Source organism: Gopherus evgoodei, chromosome 6 (genome assembly GCF_007399415.2).
Source record: "Gopherus evgoodei ecotype Sinaloan lineage chromosome 6, rGopEvg1_v1.p, whole genome shotgun sequence".
NCBI lineage: Eukaryota > Metazoa > Chordata > Testudines > Testudinidae > Gopherus > Gopherus evgoodei.
Window position 1 is genome coordinate 53,310,716 of NC_044327.1, and position 27,761 is coordinate 53,338,476.

The window sequence follows — 27,761 nt, forward strand, 5'->3', positions numbered from 1 at the left end:
TTTGCCATACCTGTGAAAATGTGCCTAAACTGGCCCAGTTCTAAGACTCTGAACAATCTAAGTTTGCACAAGTTCAGTAGAAACTTGTTAGACTTTGGCAGACAAATTCTCTGAAGATTTCATCTGCACGGAACATGCCCCATGCTGTCAGTTCCTACCAGCTGATTGGACTGCACATATACCATTTCCACACAGTGACTAAATGTGCTCCAAACAGAGGTTGCAACTGGCTACCCAGAGCAGCTGTGGTATGTGCAGGAGGAGAAGCAAATCACCTAACAGGAATACAGAAGAGTGGGAGAGTGGGGAAAGATATGCAGGGCATAGGTACAGGGGCAAAAACCTGGGGAGAGGAAGGATAAGAGTCTGGGGAAATGGGCTAGGAACAGGAGGGGTGATAAGGGCAGGAACAGAGAAATGAGGGAGGATAGGAGCAAGGGGGGGTATCATGTGGGCAGGAACAAGGGGTGGGACATGGGACAGAGATGGGGATGAGGCAAATGCCAGGGAGGTAGGGAAGGACAGAAGATGGGAGGGTACAGGCAGGAGCTAGGTAGGTATGGGGAACAGGGACAAAAGAATCACTAGAATTCCTGGATTGCACTTGCAGGATCCCAGAACACTCCCCTACACAACCTAGAATCAGGCTTCCATTTAGGTGACCTAGGCAGTCGCCTAGGGTGCCAGGATTTAGGGGGGTGGCAATTCGGCGGCAGAGGGGCCTTCCACGCTCCGGGTCTTTGGTGGCAATTCGGAAGCGGGGGGGTCCTTCCGCACTCTGGGTCTTCGGCGGCAATTCTGCGGCGGGTCCTTCACTCGCTCCAGGACCAGCCGCTGAAGTGCCCCGAAGACCGGGAGCGCCACCGAATTGCCGCCGACCGGGAGCGTGGAAGGACCCCCGCCTAGGGCGCCAAAAACCCTGGCGCCGCTCCTGCCTAGAATTAAACCTATTATTCCTGAGTCTCAGCAATCCTCTGCAGTCCAGCAAACAGCTGTGATACCCACTGGCAAAGCGCGTGTCATCCCCCCTGCAGTGGCAGGTCTGCACAGAAGACAGCCTCTACTGCTACTAAATATTCCATCAGCTCAAGTGGTAGAGGACTTTGACATGGATCTAAATATCACTGCTCTGCTGACAATCTACATGGGAGAAGTCACTATGGTTCTACAATGATGGAATTATTTTTCAAATTTTAATTTTTTTTTAATTGAGGAAATTATAGTAAAAAAAATACATTAAAATAAAGTCAAGGTTGCAACATCAAGAACTCAAAAGTTAGGAAATAGCAAGTTTAAGGTTGCTTGTGTAACCTTAATTTGGCCCTCTGTATATATGTATTATGATACAGTCTTTAGTATGTGACCACAATTACTTTTTCCCATTTACTATCCAGAATTTTTCACTTTCCAAACATCAGTTTAACTAATCCTTATAAGGCCCTTATGAGATTGGGAAATATTACAGAATGAGGGAAAGAGAGACTGAATGACTTGCTAACCGTTGTAAAGGGAATCAATGTACAAATGGAACTGGAAGTTCCTGGCTCTTTGTTCTGTGCTCAGATCAAACCCACATCTATGTAAGTCATAGGAATGTATGCTTTGAAATCAATTCAGTGCTTCACTGTTCATTTCTTAATTTTCTGACTCCCATGCTATTCCCTCCTGGAACTCTATTCTGACCTTCTTTGCTAATTAGAAATTCATATCCTTCAGAAACCTGCATATTACTTAATTGGCAGAACAGATTCAGTGTTCTTCTGATGTAAAATGAAGAACACACAGCATGTATGTAGGGTTCAGAATGGTTACTAAAAGGCACATTTCTTCATGTGAACATCCATGTGTCACCCTTAATGGCCATAGCCCAATTTTATTTAGGAAAGATATACCTATGAAATTTAAACTGGTTTAACAACAAAGTACCCTTTGAAGGCTCAGTCTCATTTTTCAGTTTGTAAAATTATGAAAACCCTTTCCTTCATGTACATGTTCTGAGCATATGAATAGAAGAGACTTAGAATGTGCCTTCTGCTACTTTTTTTTCCTAGGGATTTTATACTTGTATGCATATAAGTAACAGTATTAGGACTGCTGTGTGAAAGAACATACAAGAAGGATGCAGGACTCATGGTTAGTGCATTTCCATTATTTAAAATGTTCAAAGTTTTAATGCAAGTGTAAAATTTCTGGGTGTGATTTTCAAAATCACTCAGCATTGGTCTAGTTCTACTCCCATTGAAGTTAATGAGAGTTTTAGCACTGACTTCAAAGGGAGAAGATTTAGGCTAAGGCTTGCGAATACTTTTGAAAATCCCACCCTATATATACAAGTTTGTCCTTGGCAGACTATGACATTTGTCCTCCCACCACACACCCTTTTTCTATTAATATATGAGTGCACACACTTCCCAAAATGTACTAATTCCACTACTGAACAGCAGCATCACAGAATTTACATGAACAAATGATACAATAAAGCTTACTTACAGTTATTCAAACATATGCAACAATAATGGCAAAACAAAGCCAATTTTTTTTTTTTTTTTTGGTAATTTGGGTAGCCCACCAACTCCAGGCAGCTGACAGAAATAAGGAAACCATCATGAAACATTCATGTCTAAATTGAATCACATTACAGAATAGCAGTTTCCTAATTGCTCAGAGACAAATACCTGAACTAATTTCACTTGATTTTTCCAGTTACAGTAATATAACATGGTTAAAGTTACAACCACAGTGACCTAAAATTTGACCTGTTCATTTCTGGCCACCAGTGATGCTCATACTTGTCCTGTAAATGATTACTGTCCAAACATCACAGTTTTGTGGTATTTTGCTTCCCTAAAATATGAAATATGCACGCAGAAATTCCTTAAGAAAATTCTGTCAAACCAAAACTAACTAATACAATGCTATCATTGTTTGAAAAGACTTCAGCCATTCTGAGGGTTTTCAATCAAGCTAAATATTTGTAGCAAAGACATGTGATGACTGCCAGCAGTGTTTGCAGGATTTATGACTCAAATTCTTTCACGGTAAAATCATTAAGGATGCAGTAAATTATTTCCAAAAAATACTTACTGAAAATTGTGATTCGGGCTGTTTGTTGGGCCTATAAACATAAAACAAATACAAATTATTTACAAATTCAGCTCATGACTGTAGCATTAAAAAGCTAGTAGCGGGCTAAATAGAACTCCACAGATTTCTTTTAAGGAAGGCTTGCAAAGCATCAAACAAAAGGTTTTGAGTTCCTGCACATAAATACGGTTATTTTCAAAAAACCACATGAATCTTCTGTCTACTCAGGCAGAAACCTGAGTAGACTTCATTTTTGTTAGAATGCATCTCCTGGTATAGAAACATACAATCTCAAAAAACACAAAGCATTATCTTGGCAGATCACTTATCTCTTACTAAACCCAATTAAATTCATTTGAGGCTTACTATCAGAGCTGTTAGGATGTGTCAGAGGCATGCTTGTAACCTGTATCACAATAGGAACATGATATGAAACCCTAGTATTTAATACATCTCTCCAAGGCAAATAGTGACGTTAGTCATTACCATAACAATATTGAACAGTATCTAGGAAATGGAGTGTCCCTAGAGTTTTGAGCCATCACCTCAGGGACTTTAAAAACCACACAAATAAAAGTTCTGGTTGCAGACTAAGTGACAAATCCCTCAAAAGGGATGAGAACCTCCTGCCAGGTGCTGTGTGCCCTCAACTTCCATGAAATTAATGGAATTAATTAATTTCACTCATTTAAGGGCATTCAGTATCTCACAAGGAATAGGTTCCAAACTATGAACACCAGTGAACACTATGAACTGTTATTCATTCCCCTTTTCCTTTCAAAAGCTCTTTTTTACAGAATGAGTTCAGCAATATTGTGATAATTTGACGCAATGAAACTTACCGTTTTTGTACCATGCACTGGGCCTTATTTAACATTTGTGATTTCCTTTGAGATGTATATTTGCAGACATTCTATCTGTAGTTCCTTTCTTTTATTACAAGTAAATGGGTATCAGGTTTCGCTAAGAGCTCTTGTGTGAAAAGAGAGGCCTCAGGCAACAACTTTTATTTATTTCTTTTAATGTTGAGGGGGGTTTTTTAAACAGCAAATTAATTTCTCATTTTGCTATTGTGAAAACTAAGAACTAGTCTATAAAACAATTAAAGTAGTCATAAAAGCCACATTTTAACGCAAAATGACTCACCAAGCCTTACAAAAAGAACTCCTGTCGCAGTTATTGTCTTGATTCCATTAGTAGCTACACATTGATAGTACCCAGTGTCAGTAGTGTCGAGATCTTGGATTCTTAACCGTGAACCATAATCTGTTTTTCTTATGATGATCCTTCTTGGCTCCTGAACCACTGGTGCATCGTTTTTTAACCATCTGACGTTGGGGGAAGGATTTCCTGCTACCTTGCAATGGAGAATTGCTGTCTGGCCCTGGACTATGGTGATGTTGTTGACTGGTTCCAGAAAGGTCAGAAAGTAACCTGTAAGGGTGAAAGTTCAAAAAAGATCAAACTTCAGTGGGATTTGGATAAGAGACTGCCCAAGAGCACATTTTTATGAAAAGCTCTTTAAAATGGTTTCAGTTTTCCTTCAAATATATGCTATGCAGAAACATAATTCTCATCACCCTGGATTTGGAACACTATCATCCTCCATGAATGAATGAATGAATGTCTCATGAATGAGGGCTTACCTACACAGCAAGTTACACGGAGATAAGGCAAGATGTAAATTTATACAACTATAAATGCCTGTGTGGAATTCTGGAATAAGATTTTTTCCCCCCTCTATTTAGCTTGTATCATAAGAATGGCCATACTGGGTCAGACCAATGGTCCATTTAGCCAAGTATCCTGTCTGTCAGTGATGGCCAATGCCAGATAATTCAGAGGGAATGAACAGAACTGGATAATTTTTAAGTGATCCATCCCCAATTTTTGATAATCAGAGGTTTAAGGACACCCAGAGCATGAGGTTGCATCCCTGACCTTCTTGGATAATAGCCACTAATGGACCTATCCTCTTTGAATGTATCTAATTCTTTTGTGAACAGAATTATATTTTTGGCTTTCACAACATCCCCTGGCAACGAGTTCCACACCCTGACCGTGCATTGTGTGAAAAGCTTCCTTATGTTTGTTTTAAACCTGTTGCCTATTAATTTCAATGGGTGACCCCTGGTTCTTGCGTTATGTGAAAGAGTAAATAACATTTCCTTATTCACTTTCTCCACACCATTCATGATTTCATAGATGTCTACCATGTCCTCCCTTAGTAATCTCTTTTCCAAGTTGAGCAGTTCCAGTCTTTTTATTCTCTCCACATATGGAAGTTGTTCCATATCCCTAATCATTACTGTTGCCCTTCTCTGTATTTTTTCCAATTCTAAAATACCAGTGAGACCTACGCTTTTCTAGGGAAGTCTGGAAGCCTCATGACTTGGGAATAGAGTGGACAAAAGCACTAGAAAATGTACTAGAAAATTTGTAGAAAGATGGACCAATTTATTTAATACTAACTTCTGATTAGTGAGTCACTACTATATTATTTAGAAGTCTCTACACTTGGATGGCACAAGCCTCTTCAGATGGTTTGCAAAATGGAGTGAATATGTATTCATTGTGTTGCTGAAAAGCATCTCAGCAATGATGCAAGGTATAACTTAGATGAGCTGGTGTTATAACTGAACTGAACAGTATTTAATAAATAAAGACAAGCTGTTTAACATTCATGTCAGTACCAGCGGTTTCGGGCTGAAGAATGGCTATTGTATAAGTAGAAGCAGCAGCACCAGTAGGACCTGAAGTAAGGTCAGAGATCTGGGAGATCCTTAGGGGAATGAAAAGAAACCAAGTGGGAAGAGGAGGAGGAGAAATACAGGTGGGAATAGAAGGAGAAGGAAAACAAGGGGAAGAAAATGAAACAAGAAAAGAGAAAAACATAAGGGAAAGATGAAGGGAGGAGATAAAAGAGGAATGTAAAAGACAAACTAAGACAAAGGAGAGAAGACTGACAAACCATGGATATAGGAGAAGCTATGCTGTTGGCTCACTGGCAGTTTTGTTGCTAGGCCACAAAGGGTAGAAGCACTACACAAATAGGATATTCAGCCATGGTTTTGGCCAGGTGGGCAGAAATAGGGAAGGCAGAAAGAACACAGGTTACAAGAAGTCAATGAGGCACTCTCCTGGAAGGAGGAGCATTAAGGAGGAAACATGTCCAGACTCTTTAAAAGATGTGGAAGTGTCACCTTGATGTGGGGCCTTTTTGAGGGAAGCAGTCAAAGATGGTAAATAAGAGATCCTGAAAAACCTCTTCAAAAATTTAACTTTTCAAAAAAATAAGAGAGGAAGGGGAAGGAGGGAAGCAAAGAGCAATACAAAAGTGAAAGAGCACAGAAATGAGGGAGACAATGAGAAAATGGAGCATAGGGGAACAACAAAAAATACAAGCAAACCCCCCCCCCCGCCCCCCAAAAGAGGAGTCTTTGTGGCACCTTAGAGACTAACAAGTTTATTTGGGCATTAACTTTCGTGGGATAGAACTCACCTTATCAGATGTCTGAAGTAAAAAATATAGGAGCAGGTATAAATACATGAAAGGATGGGTGTTGCTCTGTCAATCTGTTTCTTCACTTCCCCAGGTGGGTATTGCAGTTTTAAGAACACTAGATAGAGATTCTGTGGGTGTTTGTCTCTGTCTGAGGGATCGGAACCAAACCCTGCTACAAACCCTGGTGCCAACTCTGTCCGCATATCTATTCAATGGAGGATCGTTAGAAATATATACAATTGAGTTTGTGATGACCAGGAGAACCTCACGGTGAAGTGCCTGTCGGATGCAAAGGTTGCAGACCTCTCGAGTCACCTAGACAGATTTATGTGCCGTACTGGGGAGGCACTGGTGGTCGTGATATACATAGGTACAAATAACATAGGGAAAGATAGGAGAGAATCCTGGAGGCCAAATTTAGGCTGCTAGATCAAAGATTAAACTCCAGGACCTCCATGATAACTATCTCTGAAATGCTTCCAGTACCATGTACAGGGCCATTTAGGGAGCTAGAACTGCAAGGCCTCAAGGTGTAGATAAGCCTATCATGTTTGAAGGAGGGATTTTGGTTTATTAGGAACTGGGGAACCTTGTGGGAAAGGAGGAAGCTATACAGGAAGAATGGGCTGCACCTAAACCAAAATGGAACCAGACTGCTGGCATGTAAAATTGAAAAGGCTGAAGAGGAGTTTTTAAACTAAGGGAAAGCTGACAAGTGCAGAGGAGCACAAGGCTCAGACACAGACATCCTTTAGGGAAGGATTTATTAAAAAGAATACCCCATATTCTAATAAAGAGGAGAGGACAGAAGTTGAAAAGTACAGGTAGGAACTAAAGAAAAACAATCAAATGAAAAAGAGGCCCATTCAGTTATATTACATGAAGACAGACAAATATTGACAACTTTTATAAGTACTTCTATACAAATTCTAGGTCTAAATGCTAAGATGGGTTAACTTTAGTACCTGGTATTAAATGAGGATACTGATATAATAGGCATCATAGAAACTTGATGGAATGATGATAATTGATGGGGCCTGGTAATAAGAGTACAAAATACACAGGAATGGCAGAGTAGGTCACAGTGGTGGAGAAGTGGCACTACATGTGAAAGAAACCATACAGTGAAATATTGTAAAAATCTTAAATGAATCAAACTGTACCACAGAATAGCTATGGATAGAATTCCATGCTTGAATAATAACAATATACCAATAGGAACATACTACTGACCACCTCACCAAGATGGTGGCAGGGATTGTACAATACTCAGATTGAGATTAGAAAGGCTACAAAAATAGAACAGCCAATAATAATGGGGGATTTCAACTATCCCCATATCGACTGGGAACAGGATACAGAGGTGAAATTTCTAGACACCATTAATGACTGCTTCTTGAAGCAGCTAGTTCTGTAACCCACAAGGGGAGAGGCAATGCTTGATTTAGATCTAAATTGCACACAGGATCTGGGTCCAAGAGATTAATATAGCTGAACCACTCGGTAACAGCAACCACAATGTAATTAAATTTAACATCCCAGTGCGTGTGGGGGGGGGGGGAGAGAGAGAAATACTAAAGAAATCCACCACAATAGCATTTAACTTCAAAAAGGGAACTACACAAAAATGAGGAAGCTATTTAACCAGAAATTAAAAGGAACAATCACAAGAGTGAAATGCCAGCAAGTTGCATGGAATCTTCTAAACCCCACTAAAATATAAGCTCAAATTAAATTTATAACCCAATTTTAAAAAAAAGTTAAAATAAATAAATAAATAAATAAATAAATAAATAAATAAATAAATAAATAAATAAAGAGGATGAAAAAAATAACACCATAGCTAAATAGAGTAAAAGAGGTGGTTAGAGACAAAAAAATGGAACTCAAATCCTGCTTAGGAAAATAGAAAGGAGCATAAACTCTGGCAAGTCAAGTGTAAAAGTATAGTTAAGCAGGCCAAAATAGATTTTGAAGACCACCTAGCAAAAGGCAAAAACTAACAGAAAAAAAAAAAAAAAAGTACATCAGAAGCCCGGGACAATAGTGGTGCTAAAGGAGCACTCAAGGAAAACAAGGCTATTGTGGAGAAGCTAAATAAATTATTTGCATCAGGCTTTACTGCAGAGGATGTGAGGGAGATTCCCACACCTGAGCCATTCTTTTTAGGTGACAAAGCTGAGGGACTGTCCCTGACTGAGGTGTCAATAGAGGTGATTTGGGAACAAACTGATAAATTAAACAGTAATAAGTCACAAGATGGTACGCACTTGAGTTCTGAAGGAACTCAGATATGAAATTAAAGAATTTCTAACCGTGGTACGTAATCTAATCACTTAAATCACACTCTGTAACCGATGACTGGAGGATAGCTAATGTGATGCCAATTTTTTTTTAAAAAAGGTTCCAGAGGTGATCCTGGCAATTACAGGCTGGTAAGCCTAACTTCAGTACTAGGCAAATAGGTTGCAACTACAGTAAAGAACAGAGTTATCAGACACACAGATGAACATGATACGTTGGGGAAGAGTCAACACAACTTTTGTAAAGAGAAATCATACCTATCAATCTATTAGAATTGTTTGGAGGGGTCAACAAACATGTGAGCAAAGGTGATCCTGTTGATACAGTGTACCTGGACTTTCAAACAGGGTCCCTTAACAAAGGCTCCTAAGCAAAGTAGGCACACATGGGATAAGGGGGAAGGTCTTCTTATGGATCGGTAACTGGTTAAAAGATAGGAAACACAGGGCAGAAATCAATGTTCAGTTGTCTCAGTGGAGAGAGATAAACAGCAGGATCCCCAAGGATCTGTGCTATTCAGCATAGTCAAAGATCTGGAAAAAGGGGTACACAGTGAGGTGGGAAAATTTGGAGAGGGTACAAAATTACTCAAATTGATAGACGGCAAGTTTAAAACAAACATAAGGAAGTACTTCACACAACATATAGTGAAGCTGTGGAACTCATTGCTGGGGGAAGTTGTGAAGGCCCAAATTATAATTGGTTCAAAAAAGAATTAGATAACTTCTTGGACAATAGGTCCATCAATGGCTATTAGCCAAGATGGTCAGGGATGCAACCCCATGCTCTGGGTTTCCCTAAACTTCTGTCAGAAGTTGAGACAGGGGATGACAGGGGATGGATCACTCGATAAATTACCCTGTTCTGTTCATGGCCTCTGAATCATCTGGCATTGGACACTTTTGGAAGACAAGACACTGGGCTAGATGGACCACTGGTCTGACGCAGTATGCCCATTGTTATATTCTTATGTTCTTAGAAAATCACCAGTTGATCTTTCTATATCTTCTGATACCTTCTTAGAAGAGGTATAAGTAATTAATTTCTAACTATTATTTGAATTTAACATTTCCGCAGAACGAACACACACACACGTGCGCACGCATTTCAATTAACAACAGAGAACACACATCCATCCCACCACAAATTAGAATAGCAATTTGTGAGACGAACTCATCCTTAACTTAGTATTTAAAAATTCCCAAACTGGTATTGCCCCTTTTGCAGAGACAATAACAACAACGTAGATTACTTTCACTTTAGGCTGTCAAGGCAGAGATGGGAGGAGGAAGATGGATAGATTGCAATAATTCAATATATTTGTCAAAATATGGGTTTCCAATGACACAGTTTATGTGAGAAAAAATATTTCATGAAAAGAAACAAAAATAAAGTTCTGCTCTCCAACTCTCTCTCTGCTACCCCTGGCTGTTATGACCTCAACCCGGTCAGAGAGTCAGGAAGCTGTTAACTGGTTGCTGGTGCCTTTCCCTTTCCCTGCTCTCTTGGGCATTGTGCGTGGCTGTACGGAGGAGAGGAGATCCTTTACTAGGTGCTTCCTTAGGGTCAGGCAGAACCAGTTGAATTCCCATCCTTGAACTACCCAGAGTTACTCTCTTCTCTGTGATATAGCAGACAGCCAGATGAGAAGCTGCTCTACAGCTGTAGCCGGGAAACAACAGCTGCTACTCAGAGCATTCCCAGGTCATATCGGAGCTCTTTCTGGTTCTGCCAGGCAAGTGGGATCACTGTGCTCCATACCACCTCTCTGTAGTGAAGGAGCTGCTTTAAGCACTTCTGTTTGAAAACCACAGGGTGCAGTCAGGAAGCACTCTTTCAATTCATAATTAAAACTTTTTCTTCTTAATATGGTTACCCTTGAGAGCCGTAAATTGGCCTCCAGCTCACAGGCTGGACAACACCTGCTTCAATACTTTTTACTATCGGCTATTTAAAATCTTGACTTGGAGTGAATTTGGCTAAATCAGCCCAGTCACAGACATTCACTTGTAAATTAAAATTTATTCAACTGCAGAATGGTATTTAATTCAGCGAGATAGGATGCATGAGAGGTAATTATTACAGATCAAAACCTCAACCACAAAGGATTACTACACAAATTGGCTCAAATTCATTTCTGCTATAATTTCAGCGAAACCAGTTACTCTAGCAATGAATTTGCTCCACAGCTTTTAAGTGATCCAGAATATGTGATCTGAACTTAAGACCAGATACCAAAAGTGACAGGAACAAAACTGCTTGAGAAACTATCAGAGAAAGAAACACCAATATTCTATGGCCGGATTCAGATCTGGTGTGACCAAATGCCATTTCCCTGATGTCAATGAAATGGAATCCACTTTCACCAACTCTGACTTTGGCTCAAGTTCATTTTTTTCTCCTGCCATTTTTACAAACATATCCAATAATATTTTAAGTTACTTTGTTACTACAAATCAAGTAATAAATATTTTTTGTCCGATTGAACTAACCTGACACAAATGTTTTCCTACCAACATCCTACAGAAAAAGTTAGAAACATAAGTGCAATGTACTACACCTACCCTATTTCTGTATCAACACCCTGAAGCACCAAGTCTTTATTTGGTAGTTTAATTTCTTCTGAGAAATGATACATATAATCATAGAATATCATGTTTGGAAGGTATCTCAGGAAGTCATCTAGTCCAACCCCCTGCTCAAAGCAGGACCAATCCCCGGCTAAATCATCCCAGCCAGGGCTTTGTCAAGACCAACCTTAAAAACCTGTAAGAACCTCCGTAGGTAACCCATTCCAGTGCTTCACCACACTCCTAGTGAAAATTTTTTCCCCTAATATCCAACCTAAACCTTCCCCACTGCAACTTGAGACCATCACTCCTTGTTCTGTCATCTGGTACCACTGAGAACAATCTAGATCCATCCTCTCTGGAACCCCCTTTCAGGTAGTTGAAAGCAGCTATCAAGTTCCCCCCTCTTTCTTCTCTTCTGCAGACTAAACAATCCCAGTTCCCTCAGCCTCTCCTCATAAGACATGTGCTCCAGACCCCTAATCATTTTTGTTGCCCTCCGCTGGACTCTTTCCAATTTTTCCACATCCTTCTTGTAGTGTGGGGCCCAAAACTGGACACAGTATTCCAGATGAGGCCTCACCAATGTCAAATAGAGGGGGAAGCCTGCTGTTTAGAAAACTTACTAAATCTGAAGTAACTGTATGACAGTGCAGCCAGCCATTTGTTATGCTGCCCTGTTATTTGATGTTCTTTTCAGATAACCTATAATTGCAAATCTTCCAAACAAAGTGGAAAATTTAACCAGTTATATTGTTAAGAATGTTTTCTTTATTTAATTTCTGTGGTGATAATGAACAGTTACTTTTTATGGTGCATGGTATGCCACAAATATTGTGTGGATTCCACTTAGATGCAATGATTTGGGGTAAGAAACTGCTCTCTTTCATTAATTGTGCATCTCATGATTCTCCAAAAATGTGGTGCTCTCTCCTTACAAACATTCTATTTCCCATAAATGTATGAAAAAGTGAAATGCAGTGTAACAAAACTTGAATTATGTTTACGTATTTAAATTGTGTTTTGTGAGCAATACTTCAAATACTGTGCCAGCCAACTGGAGACTTTGTAAACTCAAACAGATTTAGTAATCTGGTATAGCAGTGGTATATTTTATGAAACAAGGAAAGAAAAGCCCCTATAAAAATGGCTGAGGCTCACTATGTTCAGATAGCATTAATGCAGTTATAAATATATGTTATGTTCCAACAATTACATTTGCTTTGGGATACAGATATTCAAATAGAAAATTTTTATTTTTAAAAGTCCTATTATATTGCAAACTAATTTGCTCCATTATATATAAGTTATTGTTAGGGAATTTTTGCTTTACTCTGACTTTGATCCAAAGCCCATTGAAATCAAAGATAAAACTCCCATTGCCTTCAATAGGCTTTGGATCTGCTGTCTGAATGCCAAGGATTCAGACGGAAAAATCAATCTGCTAGATATTTCTGTATTTGCCATAGGCACAGTAGTTTTAAATTAAAACTTCTCACTTGTTATGGTTTATAAAATGTCTTAAAATCAATTCTAATATTCCATCTTGCCTGGACAAATGCAAAACAGGTTAGCAAAATTTAGTCCACATATCAAATTATGATGGCACTGGCATCCCACATATACACTAGGCTGCAGAAACAACTAACACTGCAATATAGTCAGTACTCTTTTATATATTGAATTGCCTCTGTTAGATTGCCAGTTCCTCATCTTTTAAGATGGAATGAAAATAATATAAAATATAGCAAAGAGAATCTCACAGTAAACACATTAAGATGGAGCAGTGACTCTTGTGAGTGTTGGAAAGATGGTAGAAATAAGGAAAGTTCTTTCACAGATTATTGGAATATCAAGCTGTTACCAAATTCTCGAGAACAGCTAATAAACAGGTTGAAAAACAAAGGATACAACTACCACTAGACTGATAATATTTTTGGGCGTCCCAATGAAGAAAACATGTATTGTTTAAATAATATCCATCTTGGAACACATAGCTGACTACAGCAAGGAGTGAAATCACTGCTACGTGCAAAACTTCACTTACAAAGAAAGATATTTTAGGTTAAAATCTCAAAACATTTTGGAAAGAGGCCTTACCCAGATCAGTGATAAAAAATGCTTGTGCAATGCCATATCCTACATGTGTGCGTGTAATCACCATGAAAGCATATTTGTATACACACATAGGGTAGCTGCTTCATGTAAGTGTAGGCACACAACTGTGGGAGCATTTGACAGTTTAGATGATCAGGCACACACGTAGATGGCCCAATTTTCAAAAGCACTGACCTCCCAGAAACTCATGCTATAAAGTTTGAAAGTTGAAATTTCAAAGGCATCTAAGAGTTACTTCAAATTCCAAAGAATTTCATTGGGTCTTGGACAACTAACTCCCTTAGGGTGGAATTTTCAGAAAAACCCGTGTCTAAATATTTATTTGGAGCCAAACTTTAGGCTTCTATTTTTTTTAAATCTTAGCTGTCATTCTTCCATTTTTTCCAGCTTTTACATTTGCTGAATATTTCCAAAAAAACTGTTTTCAGTTTGACCTGAAATGAATTCTACTTTCCAGTTTTTCAGAGTTGCCAGCAAACCAAAATATAAAACAGTTACTAACTTTTCATAACTCTTGGTCTTCAAGATGTGTTGCTCATGTCCATTCCATGATAGATGTGTGCGCGCCGCATGCACAGTTGCTGGATATTTTTCCCTAAGTGGTATCGGTAGGGCTGGCTCCAGCCCTCTCTGGAGTCACATGCGTATGCGCCACTGGCCCCATACACACTCAGTTCCTTCTTGCCAGTAACTCTGACAGAGGAGTAGGAGGGTGGGTCATGGAATGGATATGAGCAACACATCTCGAAAAAGTTATGAAAGGTTAGTAACCGTTTTTGACTTCGAGTGCTTGCTCATGTCCATTTCATGCCTGGTGACTCGTAAGCAATAATCCCAGAGGTTGGCTCATGGATGTGCTGACTGCAACAATGGTCTCCCGAAACTGACATCATCCTGAGCCTCTTGGTTGATGGCATAGTGGGACGCAAAGATATGAACTGATGACCATGTGGCAGCTCTGCAGATATCCTGGATTAGTACTTGTGTGAGAAAGCCTGCTCATGAAGCCTGGGCTCTCATTGAATGTGCAGTCATGATGGCCAGAGGTGGAACCTTCGCCTGCTCGTAGCAAGCTCAGATACAGGCGGTTATCCAGGACAAGATTCTTTGGGATGACACAGGTAGCTCGCTCATGCTTTCCGTTACTGCTACAAAGAGTTGTGTGGACTTGTGGAAGAGCTTGGTACTCTCAATATAGAAGGAGAGAGCACGCCTAACATGCAGTGTACAAAACTGATATTCCTTCACGGTCTTGTGAGGATTTGGAAAGAAGACAGGAAAAAAATGTCCTAGTTGTTGTGGAACTGCAACATCACCTTTGGTAGGAAGGCCAGATGGGGGCACAGTCAAACCTTGTCTTTGAAGAACACCATATAAGGGTATTCTGATATCAGGACTTTGATCTCAAAGACCCTCTGGCCAAGGCGATGGCCATCAGGAAGGTGACCTTCTAAGAGAGAAGCAGTATGGGGCATGATGCTAATGGCTTGAAGGGAGACCCAGTGAGCCTCAACCGGACCAAGTTTAAGTCCCATGAAGGGATTGGATCACGAACCTGAGGGTAGAGTCTTTCCAGCCCCTGGAGAAACCTGTCATCTCATGGGAAAACATTCATCTGCCATGCACTGGAGGGTGGAAGGCTGAAATGACTCCCAAGTGAACTTCAATAGATGAGAGAGCCAGACTTTGATGCTTTAGGTGTAGCAGACAGTCCAAGATAGATTGCAGAGAGGACCAGAAGAGAGATGTTCTATTCGGAGGGTCAACAAATGAAACGTCTCCACTTGGCCAAGTAGATAGTCCTGGTGGAAGGTTTTCTACTACCTAGCAAGACTTGTTGAATCTGTTCCAAGCAGGCCTACTCTTCAGGGTTCAGCAACCAAGTTATCAGGTGCTGGGAGGTGAGGCTCAAGTGAAGCAACCATCTGTGGTCTGGGCAGGGTAGGAGCGTGAGTGGCGCTGCCACTGAAAGGTTCAGAAACATACTGAACCTTGTGCGCTGCACCATGTAGGTGCATGCTGCCATATGACCCAACAGCTTGAGGCAGATCCGACCTGTTGTTAGTGGGTGGATCATGACTTTGGAAATTCGATCCAACATAGCTTGGAAATGGGCAGCCAGTAGGGAGGCTATGGCCTGGGTTGAATCGAGCACTGCCCCCATGAACACTATTCTCTGAACCAGGACCAGGGTTGAATTCTGCTCGTTTATCAATAGATCCAGTTCCTGGAAGTTGACCTGAACTGTGCTGATGCTGTGCTACAGCTGAGCCAGTGACCGACCTATGATCAACCTGTCATCAAGGTATGGGTAGACTTGCATGCCTCGATGCCTGAGGAACACTGCCAACACCACACACTTCATCAAAACCCATAGCGCTGCCGATACACAGAAGGGAAGGGCAGTGTATTGGTAATGGCGTTATCCCACTATGAACCTGAGGAATCTTCTGTGGTTGCAGAAGATAGAGATGTAGAAATAGGCATCCTTTAAGTCAAGGATGGTGTACTCGTCTCCTGGATCCAGGAAGGGAATGATGGAGGCCAGAGAGACCATGCAGAAACTCAGTTTCTTGAGATATTGGTTGAGGCCATGCAGGTCCACCATAGGCTGTAGATCCCCCTTGGCCTTCGGGATCAGGTCTCATGAATTGGCCAGTCCTGGCCTGGTGGCTAGGTGCCGGTAGGAGGGCTGGTACTGAAATCTGGAGGCTGGGTATCGATAGGTCTTGGATGGAGCGAAGGAGTCCCCTTCAGACTCCTGAGAGGATTCTTCCCTTGGAGACCATGGCGGTGCAGTACCTGCTTTCACCACTGCGCAGTGCTGACAGATGGCGACCAGTGTCAGGATGGCGATCAATGCATTGCAGTGTCAGGATAGAGATCAATGCATGGAGGTCTTGCCTCTGGACAGTGCCTCATACTGAGACAGAGCTTGACGGACTTCTTCCCTTCTGACCTTGGTTGCCCTAGCCAGCGGGGGTCCTTAGGAGTCAGCGGGATCAGGAGGGACAGCAGATCCTTCGCCGCCTGAAAAGCCTCCCATGCCAAGGAGGCCAGGAACCGTCTGGCTCCACGGCTGCTCCTGGGATTCTGTGGTGGGCACTGTAGGTGGAGTCTGTGGAGCCATCAATGGCTCAGGGGAGGACAAGTGGCCTGATTCAGGTCTCACTATGCCAGCTCCTCCCTGCTTGTCCCTCTTCAGCACTGGGGATGGAGAATGGTGCTGGGAAGAACTCGGCGCTGAAGGAGTGCTTCGTGTCGATTCGGAGAGGCTTGGTTCTGAGGCTGATCTGAGGGCCGTCTCCATAAGAATGGCTTTCATTTGAATGTCCCTTTTTCTGGTACGGGGTTTGAAGTCCCTGCAGATCTAGCTCTTCTCTTTGATGTGAGACTACCCAGCCACTTTAGATAGCTAATGTACGGCATCAGCTTGCTGCAAGAGGCACATGGCTAGAAACCTGGGGAATAAGGCTGTCATAAACAGATAGCTAAGGGTTAATGTCTCTTTCACCTGAAAAAAAAGTAACCTGAAGCACCTGACCAAAGGACCAACCAGGAAACCGGATTTTTTCAACTCTGGGTGGAGGGAAGTTTGTGTCTGAGTTCTTTGTCTTCTGTCTGCCTCTCTCTCAGCTAGAGAAGGATTTTTCTATTTCCTGCTTTTCTAATCTTCTGTTTCCCACTTGTAAGTACCAAAGATCAGATAGGAGATTTTTATGTTCTTTTGTATTTACATGTCTATAGTTGCTGGAGTGCTTTGAATTGTATTCTTTTTGAATAAGACTGTTTATTCAATATTCTTTTAAGCAAATGACCTTGTATTTGTCACCTTAATACAGAGAGACCATTTTTATGTATTTTTCTTTCTTTTTATATAAAGCTTTCTTTTTAAGACCTGTTGGAGTTTTTCTTTAGGGGGGGAACTTCAGGGAAATTGAGTCTGTACTCACCAGGGAATAGGTGGGAGGAAGAAGTCAGGGGGGGTTAGATTTACTAGCCTGACTTTGCATTCCCTCTGGGTGAAGAGGGAAGTGCTTTTGTTTCCAGGACTGGAATTAGAGAGGGTGGACTCCCTCTGCTTAGATTCACGGAGGTTGCTTCTGTGTATCTCTCCAGGAGCACCTGGGGGGGGGGGAAGGGAAAAGGTTTATTTCCCTTTGTTGTGAGACTCAAGGGATTTGGGTCTTGGGATCCCCAGGGACGGTTTTTGGGGGGACCAGAGTGCCCCACAACACTCTAATTTTTTGGGTGGTGGCAGCAGTACCAGGTCCAAGCTGGTAACTAAGCTTGGAGGTTTTTATGCTAACCCCCATATTTTGGACGCTAAGGTCCAAATCTGGGACTAGGTTATTGACATGGTGTGCAGCGTCGTGGGAAAGATAGAATCCAGAAGCCAGTAGGAATATTATATTTTTCTTTTCTCTGCTAGGGGCTTTTTAGCAGAGAGAAACAGTTTGGTTTTAAAAGGGAACCAGAGAGAACTTTTTTTTTCTGCTCTCTCTGGCAGTTGTGGCTTGCATATTAAGCAAGAAACCATTAAGCTGTGACAAACAGGTCTTTTGTCGGACAATAGCACTCCCATTAGGAGTCATATACCAGCACTATATACATGCAAATAAAGTGGTTTTTCTGGTTTACTTTACATTGAAAAAATTAGCTAGGAAGACAGGGAAATAGGCACTGTTGCTAGGCAGACCCCAGGAGGCAACAGAGCCTGCAGTTCAGAAGATAAACACTGGAGAGCACCCCAACACAAGAAAAACAGGAACCATGACTTCTAAGGCAAATATGGAGGCCGAAGAACAAAGCAAAGAAGCAGAACACAGGTGACAACTGGATAAAAGAGAAAAAGAGGTGGAGCTGAAAAAAAGAGAAGAACAGATCCAACAGGCAGCCCACAAAAGAGAACAAGACGCCAAAAATGCAGCCCACCACAGAAAACTAGAAGAAGAAGAGGTGGCCCACCGCCGAGACATGGAAAAACAAGAAAAAGAAAGTGAAGAGAAGGAAAAACAGAGAAAACATGAACTGGACTTAGCGCAAGCTGGGCTGCATGCGCCAGCCAATCCTAACAACCCTTCGCCAATTATGGATCCACATCTCAGAAAATTTCCCACCTATAATGCAGGTGATGACACCGAGGCCTTCTTGGAAAATTTTAAAAGAGCCTGTCTTGGGTACAGCATCCCTGAAGACCAGTACATGGTAGAATTGAGGCCACAGCTCAGTGGACCTTTAGCAGAGGTGGCAGCTGAAATGCCTAAGCAGCAAATGAACGACTATAAACTTTTTCAAACCAAGGCCAGATACAGAATGGGGATAACCCCGGATCATGCCCGTCGGCGTTTCAGAACCCAAAAGTGGAAACCAGATGTGTCAGTTCCCAAACACGCCTACTACGTTGGGAAAAATTATGAGGCCTGGATATCAGGACACAATGTTAAAACCTTGGAAGAACTGCACCTCGTCATACAAATGGAGCAGTTCTTGGATGGTGTTCCTGAGGACATAACACGGTACATACAAGATGGAAAACCCAAAAATCTCGCTGAGGTGGGGGAGATTGGAGCCAGATGGACGGAAGTGGCAGAAAGCAAGAAAGCTACGGTCAAGGGGAACGAATACCCCCAGGGGCACACCGACCATAAACCCTACAACCGAGGACAGCCAAAGACCCCACATACAACCCAAGTAAAGCCACAGACGCCCTATTCTTCCACCTCACCAGTCTCCAGTAACTCACCTCGGCCCAGTGATCCATCAGATGGAAGATGCTTTAAGTGTAATGAACTGGGACATATCAAGGCCAACTGCCCAAAGAACGCCATCCGAGTGCAATTCATTACACCACCATCACCCAAAAGATTCCCAGGCCCAGATGCCTCTCAAATACCCTTGGAGCGAAGAGAAAATTTGAGAGTGGGCGGAAAGAAGGTTACTGCGTGGAGAGACACGGGGGCACAAGTGTCAGCTATCCACCAATCCTTCATAGACCCCAAATTCATCAACCCAAAGGCCAAAGTGACAATTTACCCCTTCATGTCACAAGCTGTAGACTTGCCTACAGCTGAACTGCCTGTCCAGTACAAAGGCTGGTCAGGAATGTGGACTTTTGCAGTCTATGACAATTATCCTATCCCCATGCTACTGGGGGAAGACTTGGCCAACCAGGTGAAGCGGGCCAAGCGAGTGGGAATGGTTACACGTAGCCAAACCAGGCAAGCTTCCAGACCCATTCCTGTTCCTGAGCCGTCCACAGACGCCCCGTCTGTGTTACCAGAGACCCAGACAGAGGTAGTGGACCCGGATTCCATGCCAACCACTGAAACAGCCACAGCACCTCCAGTCCCAGGCCCGGAACCGGAACAGCAACCAGCACCAGCAAGTGCAACCACATCTTCAAACTCAACGCCAGAGGGCACCAGCGAGCCAGAACTGGCAGAAGCAACAGACAGCCATACCCAAAAGGCTCAGCCCGAGCCTGAAATACCCTCAGGTGCACCAGTGGAGAGCGGTTCACCGGCAATGGAAACAACCCCATCACCTACATCGCTTCCAGAGGGACCAAGCCCAAGTCCACAGTCTGAGGAAGAACTGGTGACCCCAGCCTCAAGGGAACAGTTCCAGACTGAGCAGGAAGCAGATGACAGCCTTCAGAAAGCTTGGGCGGCGGCACCCCACCGCCTCTCAGCTCTTCTAATCGATCCCGGTTTCTTATAGACCAAGGACTTTTATACAAGGAGATTCTTTCTGGTGGACACCGGGAAGAATGGCAGCCGCAAAAACAGTTGGTGGTTCCAACTAAGTACCGGGGGAAGCTCTTAAGCTTAGCCCATGATCATCCCAGTGGCCATGCTGGGGTGAACAGAACCAAGGACCGATTGGGGAAGTCCTTCCACTGGGAGGGGATGGGCAAGGACGTTGCCAAGTATGTCCGGTCTTGTGAGGTGTGCCAAAGAGTGGGAAAACCCCAAGACCAGGTCAAGGCCCCTCTCCAGCCACTCCCCATAATTGAGGTCCCGTTTCAGCGAGTAGCTGTGGATATTCTGGGTCCTTTCCCAAAAAAGACACCCAGAGGAAAGCAGTACGTACTGACTTTCGTGGACTTTGCTACCCGATGGCCGGAAGCAGCAGCTCTAGGCAACAACAGGGCTAACACTGTGTGTCTGGCCCTAACAGACATTTTTGCCAGGGTAGGTTGGCCCTCCGACATCATTACAGATTCAGGATCTAATTTCCTGGCAGGGACCATGCATAAACTGTGGGACACGCATGGGGTGAACCACTTGGTTGCCACCCCGTACCACCATCAAACCAATGGCCTGGTGGAAAGGTTTAATGGAACTTTGGGGGCCATGATACGTAAATTCGTCAACGAATACTCCAATAATTGGGACCTAGTGTTGCAGTAGTTGCTGTTTGCCTACAGGGATGTACCACATCCCAGTTTAGGGTTTTCACCGTTTGAACTTGTGTATGGTCACGAGGTTAAGGGGCCATTACAGTTGGTGAAGCAGCAATGGGAGGGGTTTACGCCTTCTCCAGGAACTAACATTCTGGACTTTGTAAGCAACCTACAAAGCACCCTCCGACACTCTTTAGCCCTTGCTAGAGAAAACCTAAAGGATGCTCAGGAAGAGCAAACGGCCTGGTATGACAGACATGCCAGAGAACGTTCCTTCAAGGTAGGAGACCAGGTTATGGTCTTGAAGGCACAACAGGCCCATAAGATGGAAGCATCATGGGAAGGGCCATTCACGGTCCAAGAGCGCCTGGGAACTGTGAACTACCTCATAGCATTTCCCAATTCCTCACTAAAGCCCAGAGTGTACCATGTTAATTCTCTCAAGCCTTTCTATTCCAGAGACTTACACGGTTGTCAGTTTACAGTCCAGGGAGATGATGCTGAGTGGCCTGACCGTGTCTACTACGACGGGAAAAAAGACGGTGGCGTCGAAGAGGTGAACCTCTCAACCACCCTCGAACGTCTGCAGCGGCGACAAATCAAGGAGCTGTGCACTAGCTTCGCCCCATTGTTCTCAGCCACCCCAGGACGGACTGAATGGGCATACCACTCCATTGACACAGGTAATGCTCACCCAATCAGAACCCCACCCTACCGGGTGTCTCCTCGTGCCCAAGCTGCTATAGAACGGGAGACCCAGAACATGCTACAGATGGGTATAATCCGCTCATCTACCAGTGCATGGCCATCTCCAGTGGTTCTGGTACCCAAACCAGATGGGGAAATACGCTTTTGCGTGGACTACCGTAAGCTAAATGCGGTAACTCGTCCGACAACTATCCAATGCCATGCACCAATGAGCTATTGGAGAAGTTGGGACGTGCCCAGTTCATCTCTACAATAGACTTAACCAAGGGGTACTGGTAAGTACCGCTAGATGAACCTGCCAAGGAGAGGTCAGCATTCGTCACCCATGCAGGGGTGTATGAATTTAATGTCCTTCCCTTCAGCCTTCGAAATGCACCCGCCACCTTCCAGAGGCTGGTAGATGGTCTACTAGCAGGACTGGGAGAATATGCAGTTGCCTACCTCGATGATGTGGCCATTTTTTCAGACTCCTGGCCCGAACACCTACTACACCTGGAAAAGGTCTTTGAGCGCATCAGGCAGGCCGGACTAACTGTTAAGGCCAAAAAGTATCAAATAGGCCAAATCAGAGTGACTTACCTGGGGCACCAGGTGGGTCGAGGAACCATAACCCCCCTACAGGCCAAGGTGGATGCTATCCAAAAGTGGCCTGTCCCAAGGTCAAAGAAACAGGTCCAATCCTTCTTAGGCTTGGCCGGGTACTACAGGTGATTTGTACCACACTACAGCCAAATCGCTGCCCCACTGACCGACCTGACCAAAAAGACCCAGCCAAATGCAGTTAAGTGGACTGATGAGTGTCAAAAGGCCTTTACCCAGCTTAAGGCGACGCTCATGTCTGACCCTGTGCTCAGGGCCCCGGATTTTGACAAGCCATTCCTAGTAACCACGGACGCATCTGAGCGTGGTATAGGAGCAGTACTCATGCAGGAAGCAATGGATCACAACTTCCATCCTGTCGTGTTTCTCAGCAAAAAACTGTCTGAGAAGGAAAGTCACTGGTCAGTCAGTGAAAAGGACTGCTATGCCATTGTGTACGCCCTGGAAAAGCTACGCCCATATGTTTGGGGACGGCGGTTCCAACTACAAACTGACCATGCTGCACTAAAGTGGCTTCATACGGCTAAGGGGAACAACAAGAAACTTCTTCGTTGGAGTTTAGCTCTCCAAGATTTTGATTTTGAAATTCAGCACATCTCAGGAGCTTCTAACAAAGTAGCTGATGCACAATCCCGTGAGAGTTTCCCAGAATTCAGTAGTTAAAAAGTGTTCTTAAAATGTAGAAGTCTGTTAGTTATATACTTAGTGGTATATGTAAAGGTGCATGTGTTGTATTAATCTGTTTATTTTAAAGTTCTAGAAGGAAATCGCCGCCAGTGAGCTTCCCCATTGTCTGCAATTTGGGGGGCATGTCATAAACAGATAGCTAAGGGTTAATGTCTCTTTCACCTGAAAAAAAAGTAACCTGAAGCACTTGACCAGAGGACCAATTAGGAAACCGGATTTTTTCAACTCTGGGTGGAGGGAAGTTTGTGTCTGAGTTCTTTGTCTTCTGTCTGCCTCTCTCTCAGCTAGAGAAGGGTTTTTCTATTTCCTGCTTTTCTAATCTTCTGTTTCCCACTTGTAAGTACCAAAGATCAGATAGGGGATTTTTATGTTCTTTTGTATTTACATGTCTATAGTTGCTGGAGTGCTTTGAATTGTATTCTTTTTGAATAAGGCTGTTTATTCAATATTCTTTTAAGCAAATGACCCTGTATTTGTCACCTTAATACAGAGAGACCATTTTTATGTATTTTTCTTTCTTTTTATATAAAGCTTTCTTTTTAAGACCTGTTGGAGTTTTTCTTTAGGGGGGAACTTCAGGGAAATTGAGTCTGTACTCACCGGGGAATTGGTGGGAGGAAGAAGTCAGGGGGGGTTAGATTTACTAGCCTGACTTTGCATTCCCTCTGGGTGAAGAGGGAAGTGCTTTTGTTTCCAGGACTGGAATTAGAGAGGGTGGACTCCCTCTGCTTAGATTCACGGAGGTTGCTTCTGTGTATCTCTCCAGGAGCACTTGGGGGGGGGGAGAAGGGAAAAGGTTTATTTCCCTTTGTTGTGAGACTCAAGGGATTTGGGTCTTGGGGTCCCCAGGGACAGTTTTTTGGGGACCAGAGTACCCCACAACACTCTAATTTTTTGGGTGGTGGCAGCAGTACCAGGTCCAAGCTGGTAACTAAGCTTGGAGGTTTTTATGCTAACCCCCATATTTTGGACGCTAAGGTCCAAATCTGGGACTAGGTTATTGACAAAGGCATGTCCAGCCCCTGGGGCAAACAGTCACTTGATGACAGGGACAACTACTATATACACTAATTCTAAGAACTATGTACACTAACTATGACTACTATACAGAATATGACCATGAAAATCCAACCGCTGGGAAAGAAAACCTTGCCACAGCAAAGGGAGAGGGGGGAGGGAAAGAGAAAGATGGTATTATTGCACAAAAAGAAAATTGTTAAATCAGTGAAGATATATAAATTCAACACACAATATGAAACATGACTCTCCCCAAACAAGAGGAAAAAAAGAAGAGATAAATAGCAGCTTTGCTGAAAAATATGCTCGTTAGTCCCCAAGATGTAATAATTTCAAAAGGGCCATATGATTCTGTCCCCATCTCCTCCTCAAATCCCTGTTCTGTAATATTATCAGTAGTATGGAGTTTAATGATACTACATCTTGATCATTATTCTAGTCAATTAATAATATTTTGCTTGTTTATAGCATCCTTTATATAGTGGCAGTTCTGGGGCTTTGTCACTATATTCCTTTCCCCACTGTGACCTTGCTTTAGTATTGTATGTGGTAAGGGAGCTGGCAGGAAGATATTATCAAAAACAGTCATGTCAAAATACAGGTAAGTTATGCAAACATGCATTTCCTGAGATTGTATCCAAACTGGAATGTAGCATCTCATAGGTATGTCACTTTTTATGCTGCCTATTGAGTAACATAATGATATGGTTTTACTGAGTATGAAAAAAAAAAGTAGTTTCTTTTACTTTTTTTTTTTTTTTTTGTGGTTCAGTCATCAAATTACTCAACAAGTTTCTGAAGGAAAGTTTAAACAGGAATTAATCGATGAAACTCCTTGAATCCAGATGAGATCACTGGTGAGGGTATTTTCCATACCAATATTAAGTCACATTTGGGACACAATAGGGGCATGTCTATGCAAGCCTTGTGGTACAGCAGTATGTCTATGCACACTACGGAACTTTTAGTACACATCAGTAGGGTCCATACAGATAGCTACCACGCAGCATGCTGGAGTACTATAGATTTACACCCCAGCTTGTCAGGCAGTAAGGGTTTGTGTAGGCATGCCGTCTTTCTCACAACATATTGATGCCTGTGTAAATAAAGTACATAACAAAAATGACTCCTTTGCATAGTACATTTTAAAGTACATTTTTACTCAAAAAAAATTGAAATCATTCTTATTTTTACCTTTAGGTGTTGGAATTTGCCTGTCATGTCCATCCACTTGACTCAGAGGATCTTTGGAATCTGGTATCTCCATTTCACCTAAGTGAAAAATAAACCATTAAAATTTTAAACTAGTTGAGATTGAGTTGATCTTTCTCTTAAGCAGAATTAAGATATTGGGTATTTAAATTCACTTGGGGCCAAAATCTGCTGCCACTAAAGCCCTTGGCAAAATTCCCATTGACTTCAAGGGGATCAGGAATTAGCCCTTATTGACTGTAAAATCTATTCAGCACAACAAATTGAAGGTATTGTGCTTTACACGGTGACAGCATTAAAAAGTGTGTTACGGTTCTATCCATACAAAAAATAAAATTCAAATACTTTCAGCAAACCTCCTTTGTCAAATCAGATTAATCACTAATGGAACTCTGACATTCTCAAGCAAAACATGGCATAAGACTTGCTTTTGAGAATATATTAAATTGATTTAAATTCTATTTTCACAGGTCAGACCCACCCCTGATGCCTTGTGCTTCCCAACCCTAACACCACCTTTTGAATGATGATCTAACCACCCATCAAGGCATTGAAAGACAGCAAAAGAATTCAAATCAAAGTGTTTTATAACTACACATTATTTGCTATTTGTAAAAGTCTCTTAGAATTAGGGGCCTGAAAATCTAATATTTTCCCCAGCCAGTTCTATCATTTTACCGTTAGTGCACACTCATAGACTTTAAGGCCAGAAAGGACCATCATGATCATCTAGCCTGACCTCCTGCACATTGCAGGCCAAAAATCCGCCCACTTCTGAAATAAACCCATAACCTCTAGCTTAGTTACTGAAGTCCTCAAATCTTGATTTAAAGACTTCAAGTTACAGAGAATCCACCATTTACTCTAGGTCAGACCAGCATACTGAACTCCCTTCCCCCTACTCCAGTATTCCTAATAGCGTTGAAATTAATATATTTTTGTTCACCTGTTTGTTTACACACTACTATACAATATCTCAGAACAGCACTGGAAACTGTTAGTTGGCTGCTCCTGAAGAGCAGTAGAGACAGCATCCGCAGGCTTTTATTTTTATGGTTTTTGCAAACATTATGACTACTGTTGCAGGTTTTTGACAGCTTTTTTGTTTTAAAACATTCTTTCAGCAACAGGGAGGGGTGGATTTATAAGAGGTACAGTTATAGTGCTGCTTTCACTAAAACTACTTCTCGCAAGAAACGGCTCAGCCACTACCTCCACCAGAGGGGTTCCCAGCTCAAACCGAGATAGATGCTTCCCTGCAGCTCAGATACTGGGCACTGAACTCCATGAGCACGTGGGGCTTGGGAACACCCCTCCCTGGCATCTCCCATTGGCTAGCATGGCTGGCCGTTATGGCTCCCATTCTCAAGCACCTCTCTCCCCCCCACGCATTGTATCGGGAGCCTAGGCACTTAACTCAGGCTTTGAGGATTCCAGCGTCTTTCACTGTGCCCAAGTGCCTTTGTGGATCCAAGCCAAAGTATTTCATAATCCTAGACTCTCTCCTGTGGTTCACTTCATCTAGCTACTTAGGTAAAAATTACACTGCCTTGTCTCCACTAGGATTTGTTCAGTGGGACAGCTAATGTATGTTAATTATTCTGCTGTAAAAATACACACACACACACTTTTTTTCTTTTTTCCTTCTTTTTTTTTGGCACAGTGAAGCCAAAGGCAAGGTCTCATACCAAGAGTTGGAGTGGAAGGCAGAGTGTGACAATCCTGATGAGCGGGTTTTTGAGTCACATGTGCATAAACCCAGCCTACTCTCAATGTTAAGCTCTCAACTGATGACTTCTTCAAGTGATCGGAGTACACTGGGAATTACAAAAGAACAGGACAAATTTTTATTTATAAAACTGGACAGGCTCAGTTATGATACATAGTGGAGTTACCTACACTCACACTCCTCTATGTAATTTTCAATGCCCATGCAATGATTTAAGTGTCTTTGACTATTTTCTTTTATGTTATTGATCTATGCTCAACTTTATTTCCTATGTTTTCCATTGGTTTATCAGTTAAGTGGGATTCTCAAAAGTGACAAACACGAGAAGCCGAGAGAGAGAGAGAGAGAGAGAGAGAGAGAGAGAGCTCGCACAGCAGTCTCTCTCTTCCTACACCCACATCCCTAGTTGGAGTTTTTTAACTCTCACATTATAATGGAAAGAGACAAAAGCATCTGCTGATTTTAAAACGTTTTAATAATAGTTTTATGTAATTCCTCCTTGTGCTTGGTATGTTTATGTCTGGCAAAAACATTTGTCTCCAGATGTGCCTTATCAGAAAATAATTACAAACCACAGACAGTATATACCAGCAAAGTCTCCATGACTAAGCAATGTTAAAACTGAAAAATCCTGTGTGGGCTGTAAATTATAAGTCCAAAACAGATCTGCCATTTTCAACCGTCGCTTTAATGAAAGAAACATTTTATCTTTTAAATATTCTAATCTGAAAGTTTTCTTTTTTAAACCATATTTATTATGAATGCTAAATTTTAACTAGGGCTGCCAAACAATTAAAAAATAATCACAATTAATCACTG

The 27,761-nt window shown here is 42.3% G+C and overlaps 1 protein-coding gene across 4 annotated transcripts in view; it reads right to left on the bottom strand.

Annotated features, from left to right (window-relative positions):
• Positions 1 to 27,761, bottom strand: part of ROR2 (receptor tyrosine kinase like orphan receptor 2) — a 224,794-nt gene that overhangs the window by 39,051 nt on the left and 157,982 nt on the right. For 3 of the 4 annotated variants that reach the window (XM_030567110.1, XM_030567107.1, XM_030567106.1), the window contains exons 2-4: positions 25,196 to 25,273; positions 4,231 to 4,518; positions 3,085 to 3,115 (exon numbers count right to left, since the gene is read on the bottom strand). In XM_030567110.1, the coding sequence (XP_030422970.1) occupies positions 3,085 to 3,115; positions 4,231 to 4,518; positions 25,196 to 25,273 (397 nt within the window). Of the gene's footprint in view, positions 1 to 3,084; positions 3,116 to 4,230; positions 4,519 to 25,195; positions 25,274 to 26,901; positions 26,955 to 27,761 lie in introns of those variants that run through there. The other variant, XM_030567109.1, reaches the window with a different exon arrangement.